Below are 21,260 nucleotides of genomic sequence, written 5' to 3'. Positions count from 1 at the left end.
TTACACCTGCTGTTATGTGTCTGGGAAATTTTACATGCATTCTTTTGAAAATGGAAAATAATGCATGTAAGTGTAAACCTCTTCCCAACTCTTCTTCCAGGAATTCCTTTGTTCAGTCTAGGTAAACTTACATGGGAACAGGACATACATGCGTAAGTTTACTGCATATTGAGTGGGCAAGTTTGTTAAAAGCCATCTCTGCAGGTAAAACACTGTTTTATCTGTGCAAAGGCCTTTCAAAATTACCCTCCCTTAAAGCATAGTCATATCACATTTTCCTGAATTAAAAAATGAATAGACTTGGAAGTGGGCTGTGCTTCTGACTGAGGGTAATTTTCAAAGGAGCTTCTATGCATAAAACAGTGTTTTACATGCAAAAGTGGCCCTTAAAATTGTCCTGTTGATCTGCAGGTAAACTTAATGCACTTATATCATGTTTATGCTTAAGTTTACCTGGACTGAGCAGACACATTTCTGGGGGCAGAGTTGGAGAGGGGTTTGGATTTATCCACATACTTTATAAAATTTAGCAATATGCACATAACTTTTCAGGAAAAATTTGTGTACACAAAATAGCAGGTATAACTTGTGTGGGGTAGTTTTGGTGGGCTAATTTTTCAAGTGGACTTGTGTTTGTCCACTTTGAAAATTGATGTAACTTACTTAGATTTTTGCTGACTTCTTTATGCGTGCTGTTGGAAAATTATCCTTTTAATGCTTATTCAGGACACTTTTTTACAATTTCCAAGTTTTCATTTTTGATGTAAGTAATAAAAATTGTTGTTTCTGTTTCAGCATTACTTTTCTGGCGTCATCTGTGTGATGAGAACATCGCCTACACTTCCAAAGCTCAAAGTAGATTCTGTATTTAGCCTTCTAAGCAAATACAGTGCAGGTATAAGGTACACAGTGGATCTTCACGCCTTAGAAAAACAGCACTCACAGACTTCCCACGGAGAGGATGATGACACAAACCAGTCAGTATCTTCTATTGAGGATGATTTTGTCACTGCCTTTGAACATTTAGAAGAAGAGGAGCTTTCAGCTAATCATGATAACACAGGTAAGTTTGGGTTTTTTTTCTTTCTCTTGAGCTATGCTGACGGGTTGCAGAAATGTTAACTTGGTAAATGACTGCAGAAAATGACCACCCAGTCTGCCTAGTTGAGCTTCTTCAAATTTGGGTAGATGCATTTTTTATTATCCATAAACAAACACACTTCTCCCTCAAGCCCCTGTCCAATGTCGCTAATAAATATACTGAAAAGAACTAGTCTTAGTACTGAATCCGGGGGTACCCCATTGGTCACTTTACTCTTATGCAGTCCAGCCCCAGTTCCCCCCTCCCCCCATCCCCATATATTTTACCTGAAATGTCAACCCTTTTCCTATCACTGCCATTAGTCCAAGCATGTCCACAGTCTGTTAAAGTACTAGCCTCCACCATCTCCACAGGATATTTCAGGTCTTGTTATCTTCCTCTTTGATTCTTACAAGACCAATACTTACTCCAACACTCAGGTCTTCTTCCATGCATCAGTGCCAAGCTTTCTAGCAATTCACACACCCACGAAAACCAGCAAGGCCATTGTTGAAAGCATTCCGCCTTCCCTTCGTCTGTGTGTCTTAACCATGGTCACTGCTTGCAGATTATACCAGCCTTCTTAGAGAGGAAGAGAAGGAGGTACAGGGGAGATATAATATAGACCTTCAGATACCTGAAAGGTTTTAATGATGCACATACTTCAAACCTTTTCCATTGGAAAGGAAACTGTACAAGTAGGAGTCACGATATGAAACTCCAGGGGGGACGACTCAGAACCAGCATCAGGAAATATTTCTTCATGGAGAGGGAGGAGGATGCCTAGAATGCCCTTCCAGAAGAGGTGGTAAGGATGAGAATTGTAAATGAATTCAAAAGGGCATGGGATAAATGCTGAGGATCCTTAAAGGCTAGAGGTAGGAAATGAAGAAAAGGGTACATGGGGTAATCTGCATGGAGCGGCAGTTACTATCCTTAACAGAAGGCATGGGGATTACTACTCTTAACCAGTTAGCCTTGATGCCTTTGATGCAACTACACCATTGCTCTCCACTGTGACGGTGGGAGCTAAAAAAGGAATTTGATTCAGATGACAGCCAATGCTGGGCTCTGACTTTTACAGACTAGGGTACTGATATGCAGACATAAGGGAAATAGCATAGGACTGCTCCTATGGCCAAGTCTAAAAGTAAATTGTGTTCAATCAGCATTGTCTGAATTATCAAGAAGGCTCCTCACCCTGTAAAAATGATGCTAGCAGTAATTTTGTTGCTTGGTTTTGATTGTAAATATTACTACCTGTAACATAAGGCTTGGAGGTAACCTGCATGGAGCAGCAGTTACAACCATAAGAAACTTGCTGGGCAGACTGGATGTCCATTTGGTCTTTTTCTGCCATCACTGTTATTAGAAGCCCAAAGTAGTCATGCCACCACTGTTAGGGTCATAAGATGCTTTTATTCCCCTACCTAGACACCTTGTTCTGGTGGCACGACGAACACTTGCTGCCAACTCCTAGATGATCCCTAGAGGACTTATAGGGACTGTCATAGTAGCATCCCTTTTCCTGGGATCAAGTACATTACCTCTATTGTGTCTGACAGACAACAGTTTCAAATTTGAGTCTGCTGTGCCACAGTGTACAGCACGATGGTGTGTGCTAGGGACTGACCTGTAATTTATGATGCTTGTGAAATTTTCCTTTTCAAAGGCTAGAAATATGTTTTCTGTGAAATATTGCAGTCATATTTTGAGCATGGTTAGTACTGTGTGTGTGTATATATATATATATAATATATATCCACACTATTCTCACTAGATTAGTAGTCCTCAGCTGCAGTTCTTATGTCCTTGAAACAGGTCTTTCATTTTCAGAGCAACCACAAGGAATGTGTATGGGATGTATTTGCATGCTTAGGGGGAACTTTTCAAAGAGACTTCTCTGGTTAAAACAGTTTTACCTGCAGAAGTAGCCTTTAAAAAAAATTGCCTGCCAGATATGCAGATAGACTAATGCACTTAATTCTGTATGTAAGTTTACCCAGAATGAGTGGAGACATTTGGGGAGGGGTTTGGACTTGCACACATACTTGGTAAAAATTTGATTGCATGCCTGTAAATTTTCAGGAAAATTTTGTGGGTACCAAATTACAGGTGTAGCTTTGTGCAGGATAGATTTGTTGGGATAATTTTCAAAGCAAGAATACACATGTCAGTTTACCTTTAAAATTGGTTTAACTTCTGCATGTGGGCAGTCTGAAAATAACACTGGTTCTCAGTCCTAAAGAGAGTAAACTATTTAATGTAGACAAGACAGATGTGATTTTATAAATAGGTTCCCCCCCCCCCCCTCCGTCTAATGCTGCTTCTGAATTTCAGTTTGAAAGTCATAAGATGCCAGTGCTATGGCAGGTGCAGAATCTTGCTATTCTCTTTGAGATCAACTTGTCCATGTGTGCCCAGTTCAAATCTGTAGTTAAGATAGCTTTTTTAAAATGAATGCATGCTTCATAGACTAAAACCATTATTGAACCCCCAGATCTTTGCACCATGCTCCAGGCTTTTGTATTTACAGGTATCAATGATTGCAATTCATTATACACTGGCTTCCCAGTGAATACCCTTAGTTATGCAAATTGTACAGTCCACAGCTTGGATATTAACTAGCTCTAGGATACATGATAAAATTACTTGTATGCTTTGTTCACTCCACTGCCTCCCTATCCATTGGAGGATTAAATTCAGGTTTGCCATTCTTTTTTTTTTTTTTTATTATTTATTTATGCAATTTTTACAATATTAATCAAGATTACACTTGAAAATGAAAGAATTAGAGAGGGTTTTACACAAATGAATATTCCACTTTGATTATACATCATGAAAAGAAAAACAAATTTCTAAAATAACCTACTCTCTAACAAAACAAGTCCCCTAATAACGGGGGGGGGGGGGGGGGGGGGGGGGGGTGAGTACACACACCTAAAGAAAAACAAATCAATTTTATCATTCAGGAAATCCCAGACTATTACAGCGAACATTTATCCATTCATGAGGGACCAGGAGAGTCTATACAGGATTCCATAGGGACTACAGGTGTTACCGGAGTTTTCCCAATTAAAAATTGGGTTAATTGCGGGGGATCAAAAAATACAAATGTATTTCCTAAATATTTGACGACACATTTACAAGGAAATTTCAAAAAATATTTCCCCCCAATTAATAATACTTGTGGTCTTAACAGTAGAAAGGCCTTTCTCTTTTTCTGAGTTTCTCTTGATACATCTGGGAAAGCACGTATTCTGCAACCCAAAAAATTTATATTCCTATTTCTCAGAACTAATTTCAATAGCCATTCCCTGTCTGTCTCTAGTGCCAAAGTCACTATAAGAGTTGCAGGGACGGCCATCTCTGAATCCGATGTCTCCAAAATTGCTGATAAATCCATTTCTAAGGGTTGATCAATTGCCGATCTTGCTGTTTCAACGGCACCCCCTTGTTCTCCCTGTGTTGATCTCGCTTTAGGCAGATAGAATATCTTGGTTATTGGTGGAAGTGCAGAGTCTGAAATCTTGAGAATTTCTTTGAGGTAATTCATAAAGACCTCTCTAGGAGATCTCAGAGGCAACTGTGGAAAGTTAATAAATCGCAGATTTCTGCCTTTAACCAAATTTTCCAGATTTTCAATCTTCAGAGCTGTACTATGTTTTTCTCTAATCATCACCACTTGATTTTGTTGAATTCTATTCAGCTCAGTTCTAATCTCTGAGACCTGGTTTCCCATTTGTACATATTCATTTGATACTGCCTCGATTTTAACATCATGCTGTTCAACTTGAGTTATTACAGGAATTAGTTGCTGGAGTATGGAATTTCTCATATCGTTAATAGCCTCCCACAGCATCTCTAGTGAGAAAGTCATAGGTCTTACCAGAGGAGGAATTTCTGCTGCTGATAAAACTCCGTTCACTCCGTTCGCTCCCATAGATTCCTGCAGTTCTCCCCTTTTCATTCCGGGCAGCCCTGGTGTCTCTAACGGGCTCGAGGTTGCAGCTAGGGTCTCACCCGGTCCTGCCTGGTCTGCCCCTACGTCACTTCGGTCTCGTGGTGCAAACTCCTCGGGTGAGGCTCTCCTTACAATCGCGGGGTTTACCGGAGGAGTCCTCTCTGCGGAACTGAACGACGATGTAGAGCCTGGGAGAGCGGGGAGCTCAACTTCTCCCCCTCTCTCCAACGGCCATTGCCCCGCTCCAATTTCGCTGCGACGCACGTGAGAATCCATTGGTCCGGTTACGGGCGTCCCGGGGGTCAGTGCAGGATACTGTCCCCGCAGTTTTCGCTTCCTTCCCATTTCAGGTAAGAAGATTCGCAGGAAAATAACTTAGAAACTCTCAGCCAGGAGTCTCACGCCGAACAAAGCAGTCTGGCGGCCATCTTAACTCCACCCCCCTGCTGGCGCCCAGGTTTGCCATTCTAATACATAAACTCATAAATAATATTTCTGCACCATGGATTAATTCAATATTACTTACCTATAACCCACCTCGAGTTCCAAGATCTGTCCATTAAGGCTTATTGGAAGTACCTTCTCCCTGGTTGGCACACCTCAATAAAACCAGTGATAGAGCCTTCTCCGTGGCAGGCCCAGCATTCTAGAATACATTACCTGAACAAATATGGACTTTAGTTTCCACCAAATCATACAAAAAAGCACTAAAAATCATTTTTGTGCATGCAGGCCTTGAACTGGATTCCCTTGGATGCACTTAGTAGTTAACAATCAAATTCAGGCTTCATTTTAATACCCTTAGGCAGCATTTAATGTGCAGATGTTACCTTAATGATGTTTTAGTATGATAGGGCAATACTATGTCTATGTTTTTATTATTCTACGTGTTTGCTTTGTACACTACCATGTACATTACTGAATGTGTGTAGGTTGTACATTTTTTTAAATGCACTTATTTATTTATTATGGTTATCTTGCAAACTAGGCCTGTTTGAAATTCACAAGCATCACAGTTTAGAACTAATGTGTTACTGTTTTTTATTGTTTACAGTTTTAAATTGAGTCATTTAAATTACTTTTAGGTTCCAGCTGTAGCATATCAAGAAACCAGCGTGATGCTGCTTCACAGACTATCCTGGGACATTGTTTAGAAGATACTGGATCAAAGATCATTGTGAGCTCCTTGTGTCGGAAGTCTTCTGCCAAACCTGCTTCTCCTATAACAAACATCATGGGAATTAAGAAACTTTCCTCCTCTATGAAAAGTTCAGTCACAACCTTAATTTCTGACTCCTGGAAACAGAAGAGTTTCTACAGGCCTCGCAATCCTTCTGATCAAGGATCATATATGTTACACAAGACAATGTTCCCATCTTCTCCTGCTGAATCGTCTGAATCTGAATGTTCAAGCCCAAGTCCTGTCATTTTCCTAGATGAAGAGGGCTATCAAAAAAGCTTAAAGGCAAAACTTGAGCTACCTAATATTCCAGTCATAAAAGATGGTATTGAAGACTCTGATTCAGAGCTAAGTGAATTTTTTGATAGTTTTGACCAATTTGATGAACTAGATCAGTCTCTAGAAAGTACTTATAAGCTTATTAAGGAACCCATCCTGGGTAAACCACCTCAAAAAAGAAAGTTGGCACAAGAGAAGCTTTGTTCAACTACCACTACTATGAATCCTCAAAAGTTTAAGTTTGATCGTCCCACCCTACCAGCTAATGTAAGAAAACCGACTCCTCGTAAAGCAGAATCTCCATATAGCAGTATCTGTGATGCTCTAGACTCCTCTTGTCCAGTAAAATCACCTAGTGAAGATACTGGGGCTTTGTTCAGTCCTGTCAGATCCTCTGCTTTCAGTCCCTTGGGCAGTTGTGCAACTGATTTCCTCTGTCAAATAGATAGCAGTAGAGATAGAGTTAGTCAAAATGGTGATATTTCTTACAATACCTTTTCAGATTTTGCAAATGGTGTTTCGTTTGAAATACTGGATTCTCTTTTTCATTCACAGTCTACATCTGCACAGAAACATAAAGGGGGCATTTCCTGCTGTGGCCAGGCTACATCAAAAAATGAGGTGAAAGCAGTAAAACTCAAGCGCAAATCTTTTGGCAAAGAAACTGACAGGAAGGTTAAGTCTAAACACAAACCGCTGATGATTAAAAACAGCATACAGAAATTTGCTGCAGAGCTAGTTGAAACAAGTTTTGGCAGTGCATTTAAAGACTTACAAAAGGGAGTTTCCTCATGCACTAGTGCATTGTGTCACCTGGCTGCAAAGTTGACCTCATCTGTTTTTCAGATGGCTTTTTATGAGATTGGAAGAAGGCGAGCGTTCTTACTGAAGCAACGTGCCATTAATAGCTTGGCCAGTTTTTTGGTAGGTGAAGCTATGACTGGTGCACTTAGAGAGCTGCAGTATGTAAAGAAGCAGATGTTTACTAACACAGTTGCACGCTTCGCTGCAGACCTTGCGGAGGAGCTTGTTTTTGAAGGGATTATGGAAGTGTGCCAGTTTTCTCATCCACCAACCCCCACCACTGCTCAGTATCAGTCCTTTGACTACGAAGACAAAGTAGTGCGATCATATGCTAAAGATTTGTCTGAATCTGTTATTCAGGAAGCATTTATTGAATTGTCTCAAGTTGATGTAACATTTACAACACAAGCAGCAATTAGTGTTTCTGTGGATAACATAAAGTACGTAAGTGCAGAAAATATGATGCAGTCAACACAGACTTCCAACACCATCCCTTACTTTCAAGACAAAGCGGGGTTAACACCAAATCTGCTACAGGAATCAGAAAAAAATTGCACCATACAGCAAGCTTTGTTCTTTACTACTGGTATCGTAAGCTCTGTTCCAGTGCCTCCAGCAGGAAGGGTACTTTGCCAGCCGCCAACCGTATTTCATGCACAGAAAGCAACAGAAAGGACTTGCCAAACATCAGATGACAGCCTCAAAGTATATAACAATTCCATGCAAAAGACAGATCGAAAAAATGAGGAGGAAGTATCTTCTGTAAGAAATGTCTATCTGAATTCTGAACACAGGCAGATTGTTGCAAATAGTCAACATTTGCACAGCCACGGTGATGTTAAACCAAAAAATGAGGACGTTGGTGTGAGTAATAGTACAGAATCAAACAAACATACAAGCCTCAAAAATTACTCTGGGACAATGCTAGATATTGTTGTAAATGAAGCTTATGAAATAATAAGTTCATCCAAGGTGTCAAAAACAGTAGAAGACTATGCAGATTGTTTGACTAGAAAAATAGTACCTACATCACCACCTCATTCTCAGCCTTTAGATGAGGGAACATCTAAAAATCAGTTTGCTGATCATTTGGCCAAACATATTGTAAAATGTTCAGTTGCTGAAACCAAATCCATGTTAACCAATGTATGTCAGCCTGTAATATCTGTTGAAAATTTACAACCAACTACAATCAACTGGAGTACAAAACAAATTACTGGTGTAATTAAGAAACAAGAATCAGAAAAACAGAATATTATTCCTTCAGTCATGCAGCAGCAACAAATGTACCTCAAGTTTTCCATCTTTCCAGTGCCTTCTTCCCAGTATTCACTATCAGCAAATGATTGTGCCCAGGAACATAAGGAAGTAGACATGCTTTATTCAAATACTCGTTTTGATTCAGATGTTAAGAGGTTAAATGCAGAAGGATTTACTGATGCAGCAAGCTCTCCAGTAAAATGTTTATATAACCCATTGCAAAAGGATGATAACCAAAATACCCGTATGGTTTCAATTGGCCAAGAAAACTGGAATCCACTTGTGAATAACCCTTCCACTCTCATGTTTAGCTATGGAGACGCTTTGCAAATGGATGATAAACCAAGCACCAGTGACACAAATTCCACTCTGGTACCTACTGCACCTCCACCCACTCCTTTAATATCATATCCAATCAGCTCTGAATGGAATTTGAAGAAGTTAACTAAAAAACTCAAGGGAGAGTTAGCAAAGGAATTTGCTCCTGCCACCCCACCTTCCACACCTCACAATCCATCTATTATGGGCTTGTCTGACACTGAGCAAGACCTGATCCAAAAGGAAGAATTTATTTTGAAGCTTATGAGATCTCTTTCTGAGGAAGCTGAAAGCAGTGAAGACGAGCATTCTGGAAGACTAACTGAGACCATCAAAGGCTCTGAAAAAACAATAAACTATGCTGATAATTTAGCCAGCAACATCATTTCAATGGCAACTGAAATGGCTGCTTTCTGCTTAGATGACAAAGTCTTACCAGGAGAAAGTGACAAGAAATGTTCAATTTTGAGACTCTTAAATGAGAGATGGGGATATGCTACTTGCATGAAAAATATCTCTGAAGAAACTCTGAATTCACTATGGAATTATGCAGGTGACTTGGCTGGGGATGTCATCAGTGATGCTAAGAAAATGTTAAGCTCAAGGCATTGCAAACTGTTGAGGCTGAAAAAAGTTAACTGTCACATTGATTGTCTTTATCTTAGAAAAAATGGCAAAGAATGTAGGTCAAAAGAGAGGCTTAGTGCAGAAACAGATCAATGGCCCAGAGATGTAGACTTATCTGTGCTATCTTTATCTTCGAGTTCATCCACAGCAGGGCTGACATCTAAATACCCAAGCTGTGAGAGCGTGACAGATGAATATGCAGATCACGTTATACGAGTCTTGAAAAAAGAAGGTGCTAACAGTGATTTAATAATGGATCAATATGCTGGCAGGCTTGCCTACAGATCGATAAAGTCAGGCCTACAGCACGCTGCTAGGAAAATGAAACTGAACTACAATAAAAGAATATTTCCTATTAGACACTCCCAAGGAAACACCAAGTGTGAAACACTGAGGCTTCCCAACAAAAAGCAGAACCAGGAAATTGATCCCAAAAGGCAAATCAGAAGTGGCATTATCCATCACTGTGAAGATCCAGCCTATGAAAACAGTAACATGTCCAAAACAGAATGTGGAGATTTGTTGCATTTTGCGGAGTCTCTTGCTCACACCATAACATGTGATGTTAGGAAAAAACTAAAAATGTCAGCAGTTTGCCTGCCAAAATCCCTTACAGATTCTTGCCTTTATAGGAAATCAAATCTTACTGAAGTAGCTGGAAATATTGTTAAAACCACATTTTCTAAAACTCTTCTCCCTTTATCTGAAAGAAGCAAACTGTATCATAGCACGGGCAGTTTAAATGAATACAACTACAGTGATGGCCTTATTCAAACCATAGAACAGTATGCCCGAAAAGTAGTTGATGACACTTTAGAAATAAGTTTGGAAACTGTTGGTCTGCAGGCTGCCAACAGAAGGAAAAGTATAGACAGGTTTTTATATGCTGAGAGATTATCTCCACTCTCTGAGGTAGAATGCAGGTATTGTGGCATAAAGGAACAGCCGTATTCTGCTGGAGCTTTGAGCCCCTCCCTTCTAGGGCAAGAGCTGCCTGCTAGAATTAAGAAACCTTCCAAGTCCAAGCACAGCAGCCTCTCTCAAAAGTCAAGGATACTCCACCTTGATATGCCCAAAATTCACATTGATCTGGAGCAGAGGGCAGTATTTGCTGAAAGGGTTGTGACTGCAGCAATTCAGAAAGCAGAGAGGGAACTGAGCAACATGAGCTTGGCTGCTGATAGTGGCATTGGACAAGATGGAATTAGCTTTGCTGAAAGTCTTACCACGGAAATAATGACCTCAGCTATGTCCATCAGCCAAGCTGTTAACATAAGGTAAATATAACATTTTTTCTTGCGTGTGTGAACTCTTTCTTAATTTAGCATCACTGGTGAAATATAGTACCACTGACTATTTCAGAATACCACTTATTTTAATATTAGAAAACAGCATCTCTGTCCATTTATCTGGAGTTTAATAGTGCTTTTTTCCCTAGGTGATTTTTATTTCGTAACATGCATTCTGATGAGGAGCAGATCTGTATCAGGGATATGTGACATTTATAAAAGATTCATCAACTTTTTCATTAAACTTCATTGGCCTTTATTGCTCCGAAAACCCAGATTTGGTGTATATATTTACTATGAAGAAATCTTGGCCCATGTCTATGAAAGCTACATTTGTTTTACTAATTCCTTGACCCCAGATAATAGGATAGAGCTGTTTTACAGTACCTAAACACTTCTTGGTATATTTGGCATTGTTATGGTTGTTGCTGTTTGTAAGCTTTCATGCTATTTGCTTCTTAGGGTTAAAGTTGATTTATCTTTCTTAGTTTAGCATGATCAGCTTTTCACTTTGATATAGTAAGTTTTTTGTACCTGTGCAAATATGTTTGCAGTCAGAACTATGGCATTCATTTCAGGATTGAGTGTACACATTTGAAATCACTCCTTTATTCTGAAGCAAATTACAGGTGTTTACATTGTTTCTTGCAGGGAAAGTTTTCAGAATAGAAAGAAGTTTTCAGTTGTCCCATTCATGTCCAAACATTTGTCCTGTCAAGTAGTGTCATAGGGTTTTGTCTGTTGCAAGAATAACTTTTTTTCTGCCCAGTTTTATTTTTAACTATGCAAGCAAGCACAGATCCTGTATTCACTATGGCTTATTTTTCTGCAAAATTCTTGAGCTATATAAATTACTTTTTTTTTTTTTTTTTTTGCATTCTGCCAACTTTAAGGTATTTTTTTTATTTTTATGATTGTCTTGCAGAGATAAAATGGTAAATACTTGTATCTGTACTGCACAAAAATAAGTTCTAAATGCAAAGCATATTATTTTTTCCTTGCCTGGCAGTTTCTTCCTTTTCCTTTGGGCTTCCAGCTCAGTCAGAACTGGTTTCAGGATCTGGCATCATGAGTCTGGGGAATTTTCTCCTATTTTATATCTCCTCCCAACTCAGCCCAGTCATTACAGTGATAGACCTCTTCTGGGGGTTATGTACCAGGGCTCCTTCTGGAAACCTGGAATCATGAGCCCTAAGTCTGAGCGCTAGGTGTCGCTGTTGCATGATTACTGGGAATCCCTCCTCTGCGGCGTCCCCAGCCATGGCAGACCTGGGAAATTGAAGATCTGATTCAGGAGTTTAACTAAGGTCCTTTGCATGGTAGAGTGCAGCATTGCCATTGAGCCACCTGCCCAGACCCCTGAAAGCATGATATCTGAAATCAGGTGTGTGTGTGCCATAAATCAACTTGCATATAGTGATCAGGTAGCTCTTTATTTACAAGTCACCATCTTTATTCTTGGGTGGTTGTGTTTGCACCTATATTTCCTGTATCTGTTTCTTGTGTCTACGATAGCTTCGGTCTCTCTATACCCCATCACACATACATTCAGCACCAGTATTGTTGAGTAGATTCACTCTTCATGCTTAGATAAACAAATACAAACATTTTTATCTTTGATTTTCTGAAAATCTTTAGCTAGGTAAAGACTTAATCATGTCATCCTTCAGTACTAAGTGATGCAGATAATGAAAAATAACTCTTAAGTTTAGATACATAATGATGGGTTCCACATTAGGAGTAATCACCCAGAAAAGATTCTAGCAGTTATTGTGAGCAGTATATTGAAATCTTCAGCTCAGTGCATAACAGCAGCCAAAAAAGCAAACCGAATGCTACTTGCCATTTGGAAAGGAATGAGGAATAAAATGGAGGTCATCATAATGCCTCTATATAGATCAGTGGTAAGGCCACACCTTGAGCAATGTGTGCAGTTCTGGTCACCCTATCTCAAAAAAGATATAGCAGAGTTAGGAAAAGATACATAGAAGGGCAACTAAATTGGTTAAGGGGTTGGAAGAACTCCCTTATGAAGATTTTTCAGCTTGGAGAAGAGATGTTTGAGCGGGGATATGATTGAGTTCTACAAAATCAAGAATGGAGTAGAGCAACTAAATAAAGAACAGCTATTTCTCTTTTCAAATAATGCTAGGGTATAGAGAAAGTATTTTCTCACTCAAGTTGTGGAATTCGCTGTCAGAAAATGTAGTCAAGGCAATTAGTATAGTTGGGCTTAAAAAGGGTTTGGGCAAGTTCATGAAAAAAAAAGTTCATAAATAGTTATTAACCAGGCGATTCAGGGAGACCCACTATATGTCATAGGGAATGAGCAGCAAAAAATTAAATTTATGTTTAGGGATTGGCTACTGTTGGAGACAGGATGCTGGGCTTGATGGACTTTTGGTCTGACTTAGCATAGCACTTCTTATGTTCATAGTGGCTAATGTGCTGAAATGTACGTAGTGTGAAGTATGTTGGGATTATAAGTCTTTGCCTGGGTTAAGATTTCTAAAAAGCCTAAAATAAAAATATTTTTATATGCGTTTCTAATATGAAGAGCGACTTCTTCTGAGGGGTGCCAGTCCTCAGTATGTGCCTTTACTATGGATTGATCTATGGGCATAAGCATCCGATTCAAGTGTGCTAGTCCTGAATATAAATTTACTGCAGAGATTTAGTACCAAGCATCATTTTTTGCACATCTCCAGATTTTGCAGAACGGAAGCTTCTATGACTTGAAAATTGGTATGTTTGTGTATTTGTGCTGTTGTGGCATCTCATGGACAATGATTGCAGGGCTGGAACAAACTTTCCTGAACATACCCAGATCAGTCCAGACAAGTGGGTTTTATTCATCCCTACCAGCAGATGGAGGTAGAGAACAAAACTTTGGGCACTGCCACAAATACGAGAGTGCCACCTGCAGTCCCTCAGTATTTCTCTACCTCCAGCAGATGGTAGAGGTGCTAAACCTGCAGACCTGACTGATTTGGAGTTTGGATTTCTGCTCCCCGAGGTGCCAGGTTCCTGTTAAGGGCCATCCCTCAGGTGGAGCCGGGCGAACGGGGGGGGGTTGGATACCCCTGCCAGGTCTCAGCCCGTGTGTCCCGGGACTGCTGACAGCCAGAGCTCTGGCTCAGTGGGTTTCGAAGCCCCTCCGCCTGCCTCTGGGATCAGGGATGTATCCCCTCATTTCTTTTATTCTTAATTGGCTCTGTCACTTTAAAAAAAAAAAAATTGCTTTGCAGAGTCTCGGCAGCAGCGGTGGCTTGGGGAGGCTGAGCTGCTTTTCAGGAAGCCGACCCAGTGAGAGCGTCGGGGGCAGCCTCCGAGGCAGTTAGGCGGTGCGGGGGATAGGGAGAGGTGCCGATCCGGTAGGAGGGTGGCCCTGGCCGGGGAAAGTGCCTCTGGAGCGTTTTTGGGACCAGCAAAGGCCGCGCGGGTGTGCTGACCGCGGCGGCAGGGTGTTCGCGCCAGCGGGAATTTGCTGCGGCGGTGCGCCCTCTCTCTCTTTCTCCTGCAGCGGCCGCGTTGTGCGCCTCTTCCTCCGCGGTTTTTTTCCTCACGGTGAGCACTTTCTTTTGCAGATAACTGACAGTGGAGGCCTGTCGAGCCTGCGGCGTTTGGTCTGCCTGCCTGGATTCCCTTTCTCTCTGTACGGGCTGTGCAGAAGGGGGAGAGGGGGCTTCCTTAAGGTGCCCGAAGTCGCGGCAAGCTTTGCGGGCCACGGAAGAGGCGGGGGAATGCATGGGGAGGTCGCCCTTCCCCCTCAAGGGGACCGGGATATGGGGGTTCCTCCTCAGGGCTCTGAGGAGTCTCTGCCACCTCCTTCCCCCCCCCCGTGCAGCCTCGGGAGGAGAGTCCGGCTGATTTGGGCCCTGATATTCCCGAGGGACCCTTAGGAGCCCCAGGGGGGTTTTCAACCGAGTTCGTCCTGTTACTGCATGAGGCATTCCTGGCGAAGCAGGCGGGCAAGCAGCCTGTTATGGACAGACCGTTGAGCTCCGCTAAACGCGCAAAGGGACCTTCGAGGGCTTTCGCGGGATTGCAGGGACCGTCCCAGGGGCTCCAGCCTGTGATTTTGGATTCCGATTCTGAGGATTCAGATGATTCTCAGGATGATGACGATGCTTCTATGGTAGGAGATCTGGATGCGGACCCTATGGGGGGAGACCCCAGGATCCAGGGGACCTTAGGGTGGATCAGGGTGCCTCTGAGGGCCTGGAGACTGGTGGCGATGACCCGCGGGTGATACGCCTTTTTAAGAGGGAGGAGCCTCAACGGCTCATTCCCCAAGTGTTGGAGGAGTTGGGAGTCAAGCTCTCTTTGGAGGATTCGGATAACATAGGGGTTAATCCGGTGCTCGATTGCCTTCAAAGACCACCCAGCGTCTTTCCCATTCCTGAGAAGGTCCAGAAGTTGATTAACCGAGAGTGGGAGTCTCTAGACTCTGGACTGAGAGTGGGCAGAGCCATGGAGAAGCTTTATCCGTTGTTGCAGGAACATTTGGATAACCTCAAGGTTCCGAAGGTGGATGCGGCAGTTTCGGTGGTCACCAAGAAGACCATCATCCTCTGCTTTGAAGGACGTTCAGGATCGGAAGCTAGAGGTGCAGCTGAAATGGGCATTTGAGGTTTTGGCTATGGGGCTGCAAGCGGCGGTATGTGCCAGTCTGATGCAGCGAGCCTGTTTGTGTTGGATCCAGAAACCGCAGGAACATTCGGCCTTGGGAACGCTGTCCCCAGCCCAGGTGGCTCGCCTAGATGCGGGAATTGCCTATGGAGTTGATGCCTTATATGACCTTGTGAGGACTATGGCTCGGGGCATGGTCTCTGTGGTAGCGGCCAAGCGTCTCTTGTGGCTGCATAACTGGGCGGCGGACCTTTCGTCGAAATCACAGCTGTATAATCTGCCCTTTAAGGGCAAACTGTTGTTCATGGAGGACCTTGATCAGCTTATGAAGTTGTTAGAGGAGATGAAAGGCAATAGGCTGCTGGAGGATAGGAAGCCTTCTCAGAAGCCTTTCTCTGCCCGCTCCCGTTTTCGGGACTCAAGGTGTTTTCGTGCTGGCCGGTCAACAGGTCCTCGGTGGATCCAGTCAACAGCAGTCCTTTCGAAGATCCGGGAGAGCATCTATAGGAGGATCCGCCCAGGGTGTGGGTGGAGTCAATCTCTCCCAGTGAGATCGGGGGCAGGCTGTCCCAGTTTTACGAGGAGTGGACCAAGATTACCTCCGACCAGTGGGTGCTGGAGGTTGTAAGAGATGGTTACGCCTTAGAGTTTTCTCATCCTCTTCAGTCGGTTGTTCTGGAGTCGTGTTGTCTTTCCCGAAGCAAACGGGCAGCAGTTCAAGAGACTCTTCAGCGGTTATTAAGCCTGGAGGCAGTGGTTCTGGTACCGATCTCCGAGCAAGGTCAAGGCAGGTACTCCATTTATTTTGTGGTGCCAAAAAAAGGAGGACACTTTTCGGCCCATCTTGGACCTTCAGAAGGTCAACCAGAGTTTGAAGGTGCCGTGCTTCCGGATGGAGACATTACGCACCGTGATTTCGGCAGTTCCAGAAGGAGAGTTTTTGGCGTCCCTGGATCTCACCAAAGCTTATCTTGATATCCCCATTCGGCAGGAACACCAGACGTTCCTCCAGTTTTTGGTGCTGGGGCAGCACTTCCAATTTCGGGCCCTTCCCTTTGGTCTGGCCACCGCCCCTCGGACTTTAACAAAGGTGTGATGGTGGTCGTGGCGGCAGGAAGGTGTTTTGGTGCATCCATATCTGGACGACTGGCTGATCAGAGCGAAGTCACAGGAGGAATGCCTGAGGTCCGTCACCTGAGTGAGGTCCCTCTTGGAGTCTTTGGGCTGGATCATCAATTTGCAGAGAAGAGTCACCTTGTGCCTTCTCGATCCCTGGAATACTTGGGAGCCCGTTTCGACACTCAGCAGGGCAGAGTGTTTCTCATGACAGACAGGATAAACAAGATTCAGGAGCAGATAACTCGTTTGCTTTGTCTGCCGCCGCCCAAGGTTTGGGATCAGTGATGTCCACGTTGGAGCTGTTGCCTTGGGCGTTTGCGCATATGCGGCCCCTGCAGAGAGCATTGTTGTCCCACTGGAGTCCCCTGTTGGAGCAATATTACCTGGCTCTGCCTCTCATGCCGGTGGCCAGGGCCAGTCTGGCCTGGTGGATGACAAGGAGCAATTTGGAGAAGGGGATGCCTCTTGAAGTCCCAAATTGGATTGTCGTCACTACGGATGCCAGTCTTCGGGGCTGGGGGTCTGTGTGTCTAGGCAAGTCGGCTCAGGGTCTCTGGTCGACGTCGGAACAGGCTTGGTCCATCAATCGGTTGGAAACAAGAGTGGTCCGCAGGGCCCTTTTGGCGTTTCTCCCCTTGGTTCGGGCTCACATGGTGTGAGTGTTCTCGGACAATGCGACCACGGTGGCCTATATCAATTGCCCGGGGGGGGGGAGAGACCAAGAACCCCGCAATGGCTCAGGAGGCTCAGTTATTGTTCGAGTGGGCAGAGCTCCATCTCGAGGGGATCGCTGCTTCCTACGTCGCAGGAGTGGACAACATCCAAGCGGATTATTTCAGCCATCAGCAGTTGGATCTGGGGGAGTGGGAACTGTCCTTGGAAGCCTGGGACCTCCTCTGTGCCAGGTGGAGGATTCCTCAGTTCGATATGATGGTGACGAGACTTAACGCCAAGACGGAGAAGCTCTTGAGCCGCCGAAGGGAGATGAGGGCCTTAGGGCTTGATGCCTTAGTGTGCCCGTGGCCGACCGGTATTCTACTGTATGTCTTCCCTCCATGGCCGCTCATAGTGCTGGTGCTCAGAAGAATAGAAGCTCATCCGGGGCTGGTAGTTCTGGTGGCTCCGGAATGGCCACGTTGTCCATGGTTTGCAGATCTGCTGCTTCTGGCGGTGGACGGGCCTCTCCGCCTGGTCCACTTGCGGGATCTGCTTCGTCAAGGTGCCATATTTTCGGATCGGGCGGATCAATTCTGTCTCATGGCCTGACTTTTGAGAGGCGGCAATTGCGTTCAAAGGGATATTCTGAACCGGTAATTACTACCCTCCTTCTGGCGAGGCGTCCTTCTACTTCCCTGGCCTATTCAAGGGTATGGGAGGTTTTTGGGACTTGGTGTGAACAACAGGGAGTGGATCCCCTTAGGGCCTCCGTACCGCATGTCTTGGCCTTTCTGCAGTTGGGCTTATCCAAGGCCCTGGCTCACAGTTCACTCCAGGTTCAAGTTTCGGCTCTAGGTTGTCTCAGAGGGAAGGTTCAGGGGCAGGCTTTGGTTGCCCATCCGAAGGTGGTCCGCTTTCTTCAGGGTGTTAAGCATCTACGGCCCCCTCTTCGCAAGGTATGCTCAGGATGGAGTCTCAATCTGGTATTGCGAGCACTCTGTGAGGAACCGTTTGAGCCGCTGGGTCGGATGTCTTTAAAGATTCTGACCTTGAAAACAGTCTTCTTGGTATCCATTTGCTCGGCTAGGAGGATTTTGGAATTGCAGGTGCTTTCGTGTCGTGATCCTTTTCTCCAGATTGCATCTGACAAAGTGTCCTTGCGGACGGTGCCTTCGTTCCTTCCTAAGGTGGTGTCTGTTTTTCATGTGAATCAGACGGTAGAGCTGCCAGGATTTCCGGATTCGGATTGGGATTCCTCTGTGGGAATGAATCTTCATCTTTTGGATGTGCGTCATGTCTTGTTGCATTACTTGAAGGTCACCAATTATTTCCGACACTCTGATCATTTATTTGTCCTTTTTAGGGGACACAAAAAAGGTGAGAAGGCATCTAAAGCTTCTATAGCTCATTGGTTGAAGGAGACTATTTCCGCTGCCTATGTATCCAAGGGCCGTACGGTTCCAGTGGGGCTTAGAGCTCATTCGACTCGTGCTCACGCAGCGTCGTGGACTGAGTGTCGGCTGGTGTCTCCTGCGGAGATATGTAGGGCCGCTGTTTGGTCTTCGCTTCACACTTTCACTAAACATCGTTTGGATGTGCGGGCCCCGGAGACAGCTCCCTTTGGGGAGAGTGTCCTGCGAGCGGGTCTTTCGAGTTCCCGCCCGGTTTAAGGGGGCTTTGGTACATCCCACTTGTTTGGACTGATCTGGGTATGTTCAGGAAAGGAAAATTGGTTCTTACCTGCTAATTTTCGTTCCTATAATACCTAAGATCAGTCCAGAGGCCCACCCTGGAGATCTGTGCCGAAAGACTGTTTGTTCTGCTGCTGGGTTCTTATTAGCAAAGCAGAGTTTGTTTCTTGATTTGTTCAGATTTTTTCACATGTTATTTACAGTTGATGTTTTTTTTCAGTGTGGCTAGACGGTCCAGGAGTATCCGTTCTGGGGGTTTAGTTCGCCCACTGGTGTTAATTATCTTGGCTTTGGTATCGATCAGTACTGAGGTACTGCAGGTGGCACTCTCGTATTTGTGGCAGTGCCCAAAGGTTTGTTCTCTACCTCCATCTGCTGGTAGGGATGAATAAAACCCACTTGTCTGGACTGATCTTGGGTTTTACAGGAACGAAAATTAGCAGGTAAGAACCAATTTTCCTTTATGCATCACATGACAATATCAGTTCTATAACATTATCGGAAACCCTTGTTTTTAACTTGTCCCCAAGTCTGAGTGGCACATCTTGCCATCATATTTATGCATCTCAAAATTCAATATTTTTAGCAGTACAGTTGGGGCCGTAGATAAGTATCTATTTGTTTTTATAGTATGGCACATTCAGTAAATACTCAGGTGAAATCATGCTATCCAGATACATTTCCTGTACGTAGAAACTTGTTCAGAAGCAATTTAAGTATGTCCTTTTGATTTTTATTTAGCTCAGTAGGGAAAGATGGATTTCAACCAGCTGAGTCTGTTAGCCAGCAGATGAACTTAAGTGTTGGTGATGACAGCACTGGCAGCTGGTCTAATCTAAGCTTTGAAGATGAGCATCCAGACGAAAGCAGTAGCTTTCTTCATCTCAGTGACAGGTAACTAAAAATACACTACTAATACCCCTGCTTCCGTTTTATATCAAATAAGTGATATTTGTAGGATATGTTTTTGTTTAACTGTGAGCTACTTGAATTGTTTGGCATTGGAAAAAGCTGGAGATGCATACACATTTTTACACTTTGGCATAACAGTAAAAACAGCATTTCATTTCAGGCAGAGCCTGAAATTGAGGGGGAATGCAGTTCCCTTGTTAAATGAAAGAAAAATATTCTTTCCCTCAGTGAGGAAGGGAGCCTATGCTCCAGCAATATTTAAGATGGCTCAGCTCCAGAAATGTTTGAGTTGCATTGTAGAGCCTGCTTGTGTGGAGCTGGCCAGAAGAAAATTGGAGGAGACAATCCACAATTTACCTGCTAAGTTTCAAATCTCCCACTCTTCAATCCTTTGTCTCCCAAGCCAGAATGCCGGCCGGGCCCATCTTAACAAAACGGATTACAAGCTACTAGGCTCTGGAAAGCGTGAGAGAGAGGCTAGAAAAGCATGGAGTCACCAAGGAGGGATGACAGACAGGGGTGAGAAAAAAAACAGACATAGGGAAGAGATATACAGTGAGGGAAGGAAAAGAAATCAGGAAAGCACAAGGAGAGATACACGGGGTAGATTTTCAAAGGGTTGCGCGTGTAACCCCCAAAAACCTCCCCCTGCGCGCGCCCAGCCTATCTTGCATAGGCTTGGCGGCTCACGCAAGTCCCGGGGCTTGAAAAAATGGGGGTTCTGGGGGCGGGACCGAGGCCTCTGGAACAGCCACCGGGCCGAGGGATGGAGAGCCGGCGCACGCAAGTTACGTCTGCCCGGAGGCAGGCGTAACTTCTTCAATAAAGGTCGGGTGGGGGGGGGGTTAGTTAGGGCTGGGGGCCGGGTTAGATAGGGGAAGGTGCGGGGGGGATGGGGGCGGAAGGATAGTTCCCTCCGAGGCCGCTCCGATTTCAGAGTGGCCTGGGAGGGAACGGAGGCAGGCTGCTCGGCTTGGCGCGCACAGGTTGCACAATTGTGCACCCCCCTGCACGCGCTGACCCTGGATTTTACAGCATGCGCACGGTAGCGCGCGCATGTTATAAAATAGGGCGTAGATTTGTTCGCGCCGGGTTGCATGAACAAATCTACGCCCTTGCGCATGTTATAAAATCTGGCCCACAGTGAGGGAGGAGACAGAAGAGCAGAGACACAGGGAGGAGAGATAAGAGAAGACTGTAGAGGGAGGGGCAGAGAAGAACAGACATACACAAATAGGAGGGGAGAAAAGAGCACAGACAGAAGGAGGGAAAGGAGAAAAGAGCAGAGACATGAAGGAAAGGAGGAAAGCAGCACAAAGACAGGTGAGGGAGAAGAGAAAAGAACACGAACAAAGGGAGAGAAGAGCAGAGAGAAGACACATACAGGCCGATACAGTAAAAATTGCTCTCCCGGCGCGCGCACAGGCCACTCTCCTGTGTGCGCGAT

General features: G+C 44.2%; 1 protein-coding gene across 5 annotated transcripts in view; it reads left to right on the top strand.

Annotated features, from left to right (window-relative positions):
- The window catches only part of AKAP11 (A-kinase anchoring protein 11), a 121,521-nt gene that overhangs the window by 39,512 nt on the left and 60,749 nt on the right, over window positions 1-21,260 (top strand). For all 5 annotated transcript variants that reach the window (XM_029602947.1, XM_029602945.1, XM_029602946.1 and 2 more), the window contains 3 exons: window positions 796-1,063; window positions 6,131-10,790; window positions 19,643-19,795. In XM_029602947.1, the coding sequence (XP_029458807.1) occupies window positions 796-1,063; window positions 6,131-10,790; window positions 19,643-19,795 (5,081 nt within the window). The remainder of the gene's footprint in view (window positions 1-795; window positions 1,064-6,130; window positions 10,791-19,642; window positions 19,796-21,260) is intronic.

Source organism: Rhinatrema bivittatum, chromosome 5 (genome assembly GCF_901001135.1).
Source record: "Rhinatrema bivittatum chromosome 5, aRhiBiv1.1, whole genome shotgun sequence".
In the NCBI taxonomy this organism is placed as follows: Eukaryota; Metazoa; Chordata; class Amphibia; order Gymnophiona; family Rhinatrematidae; genus Rhinatrema; species Rhinatrema bivittatum.
The sequence above is the reverse complement of the archived record's forward strand: the minus strand, read 5'-3'. Positions and strand labels throughout refer to the sequence as shown.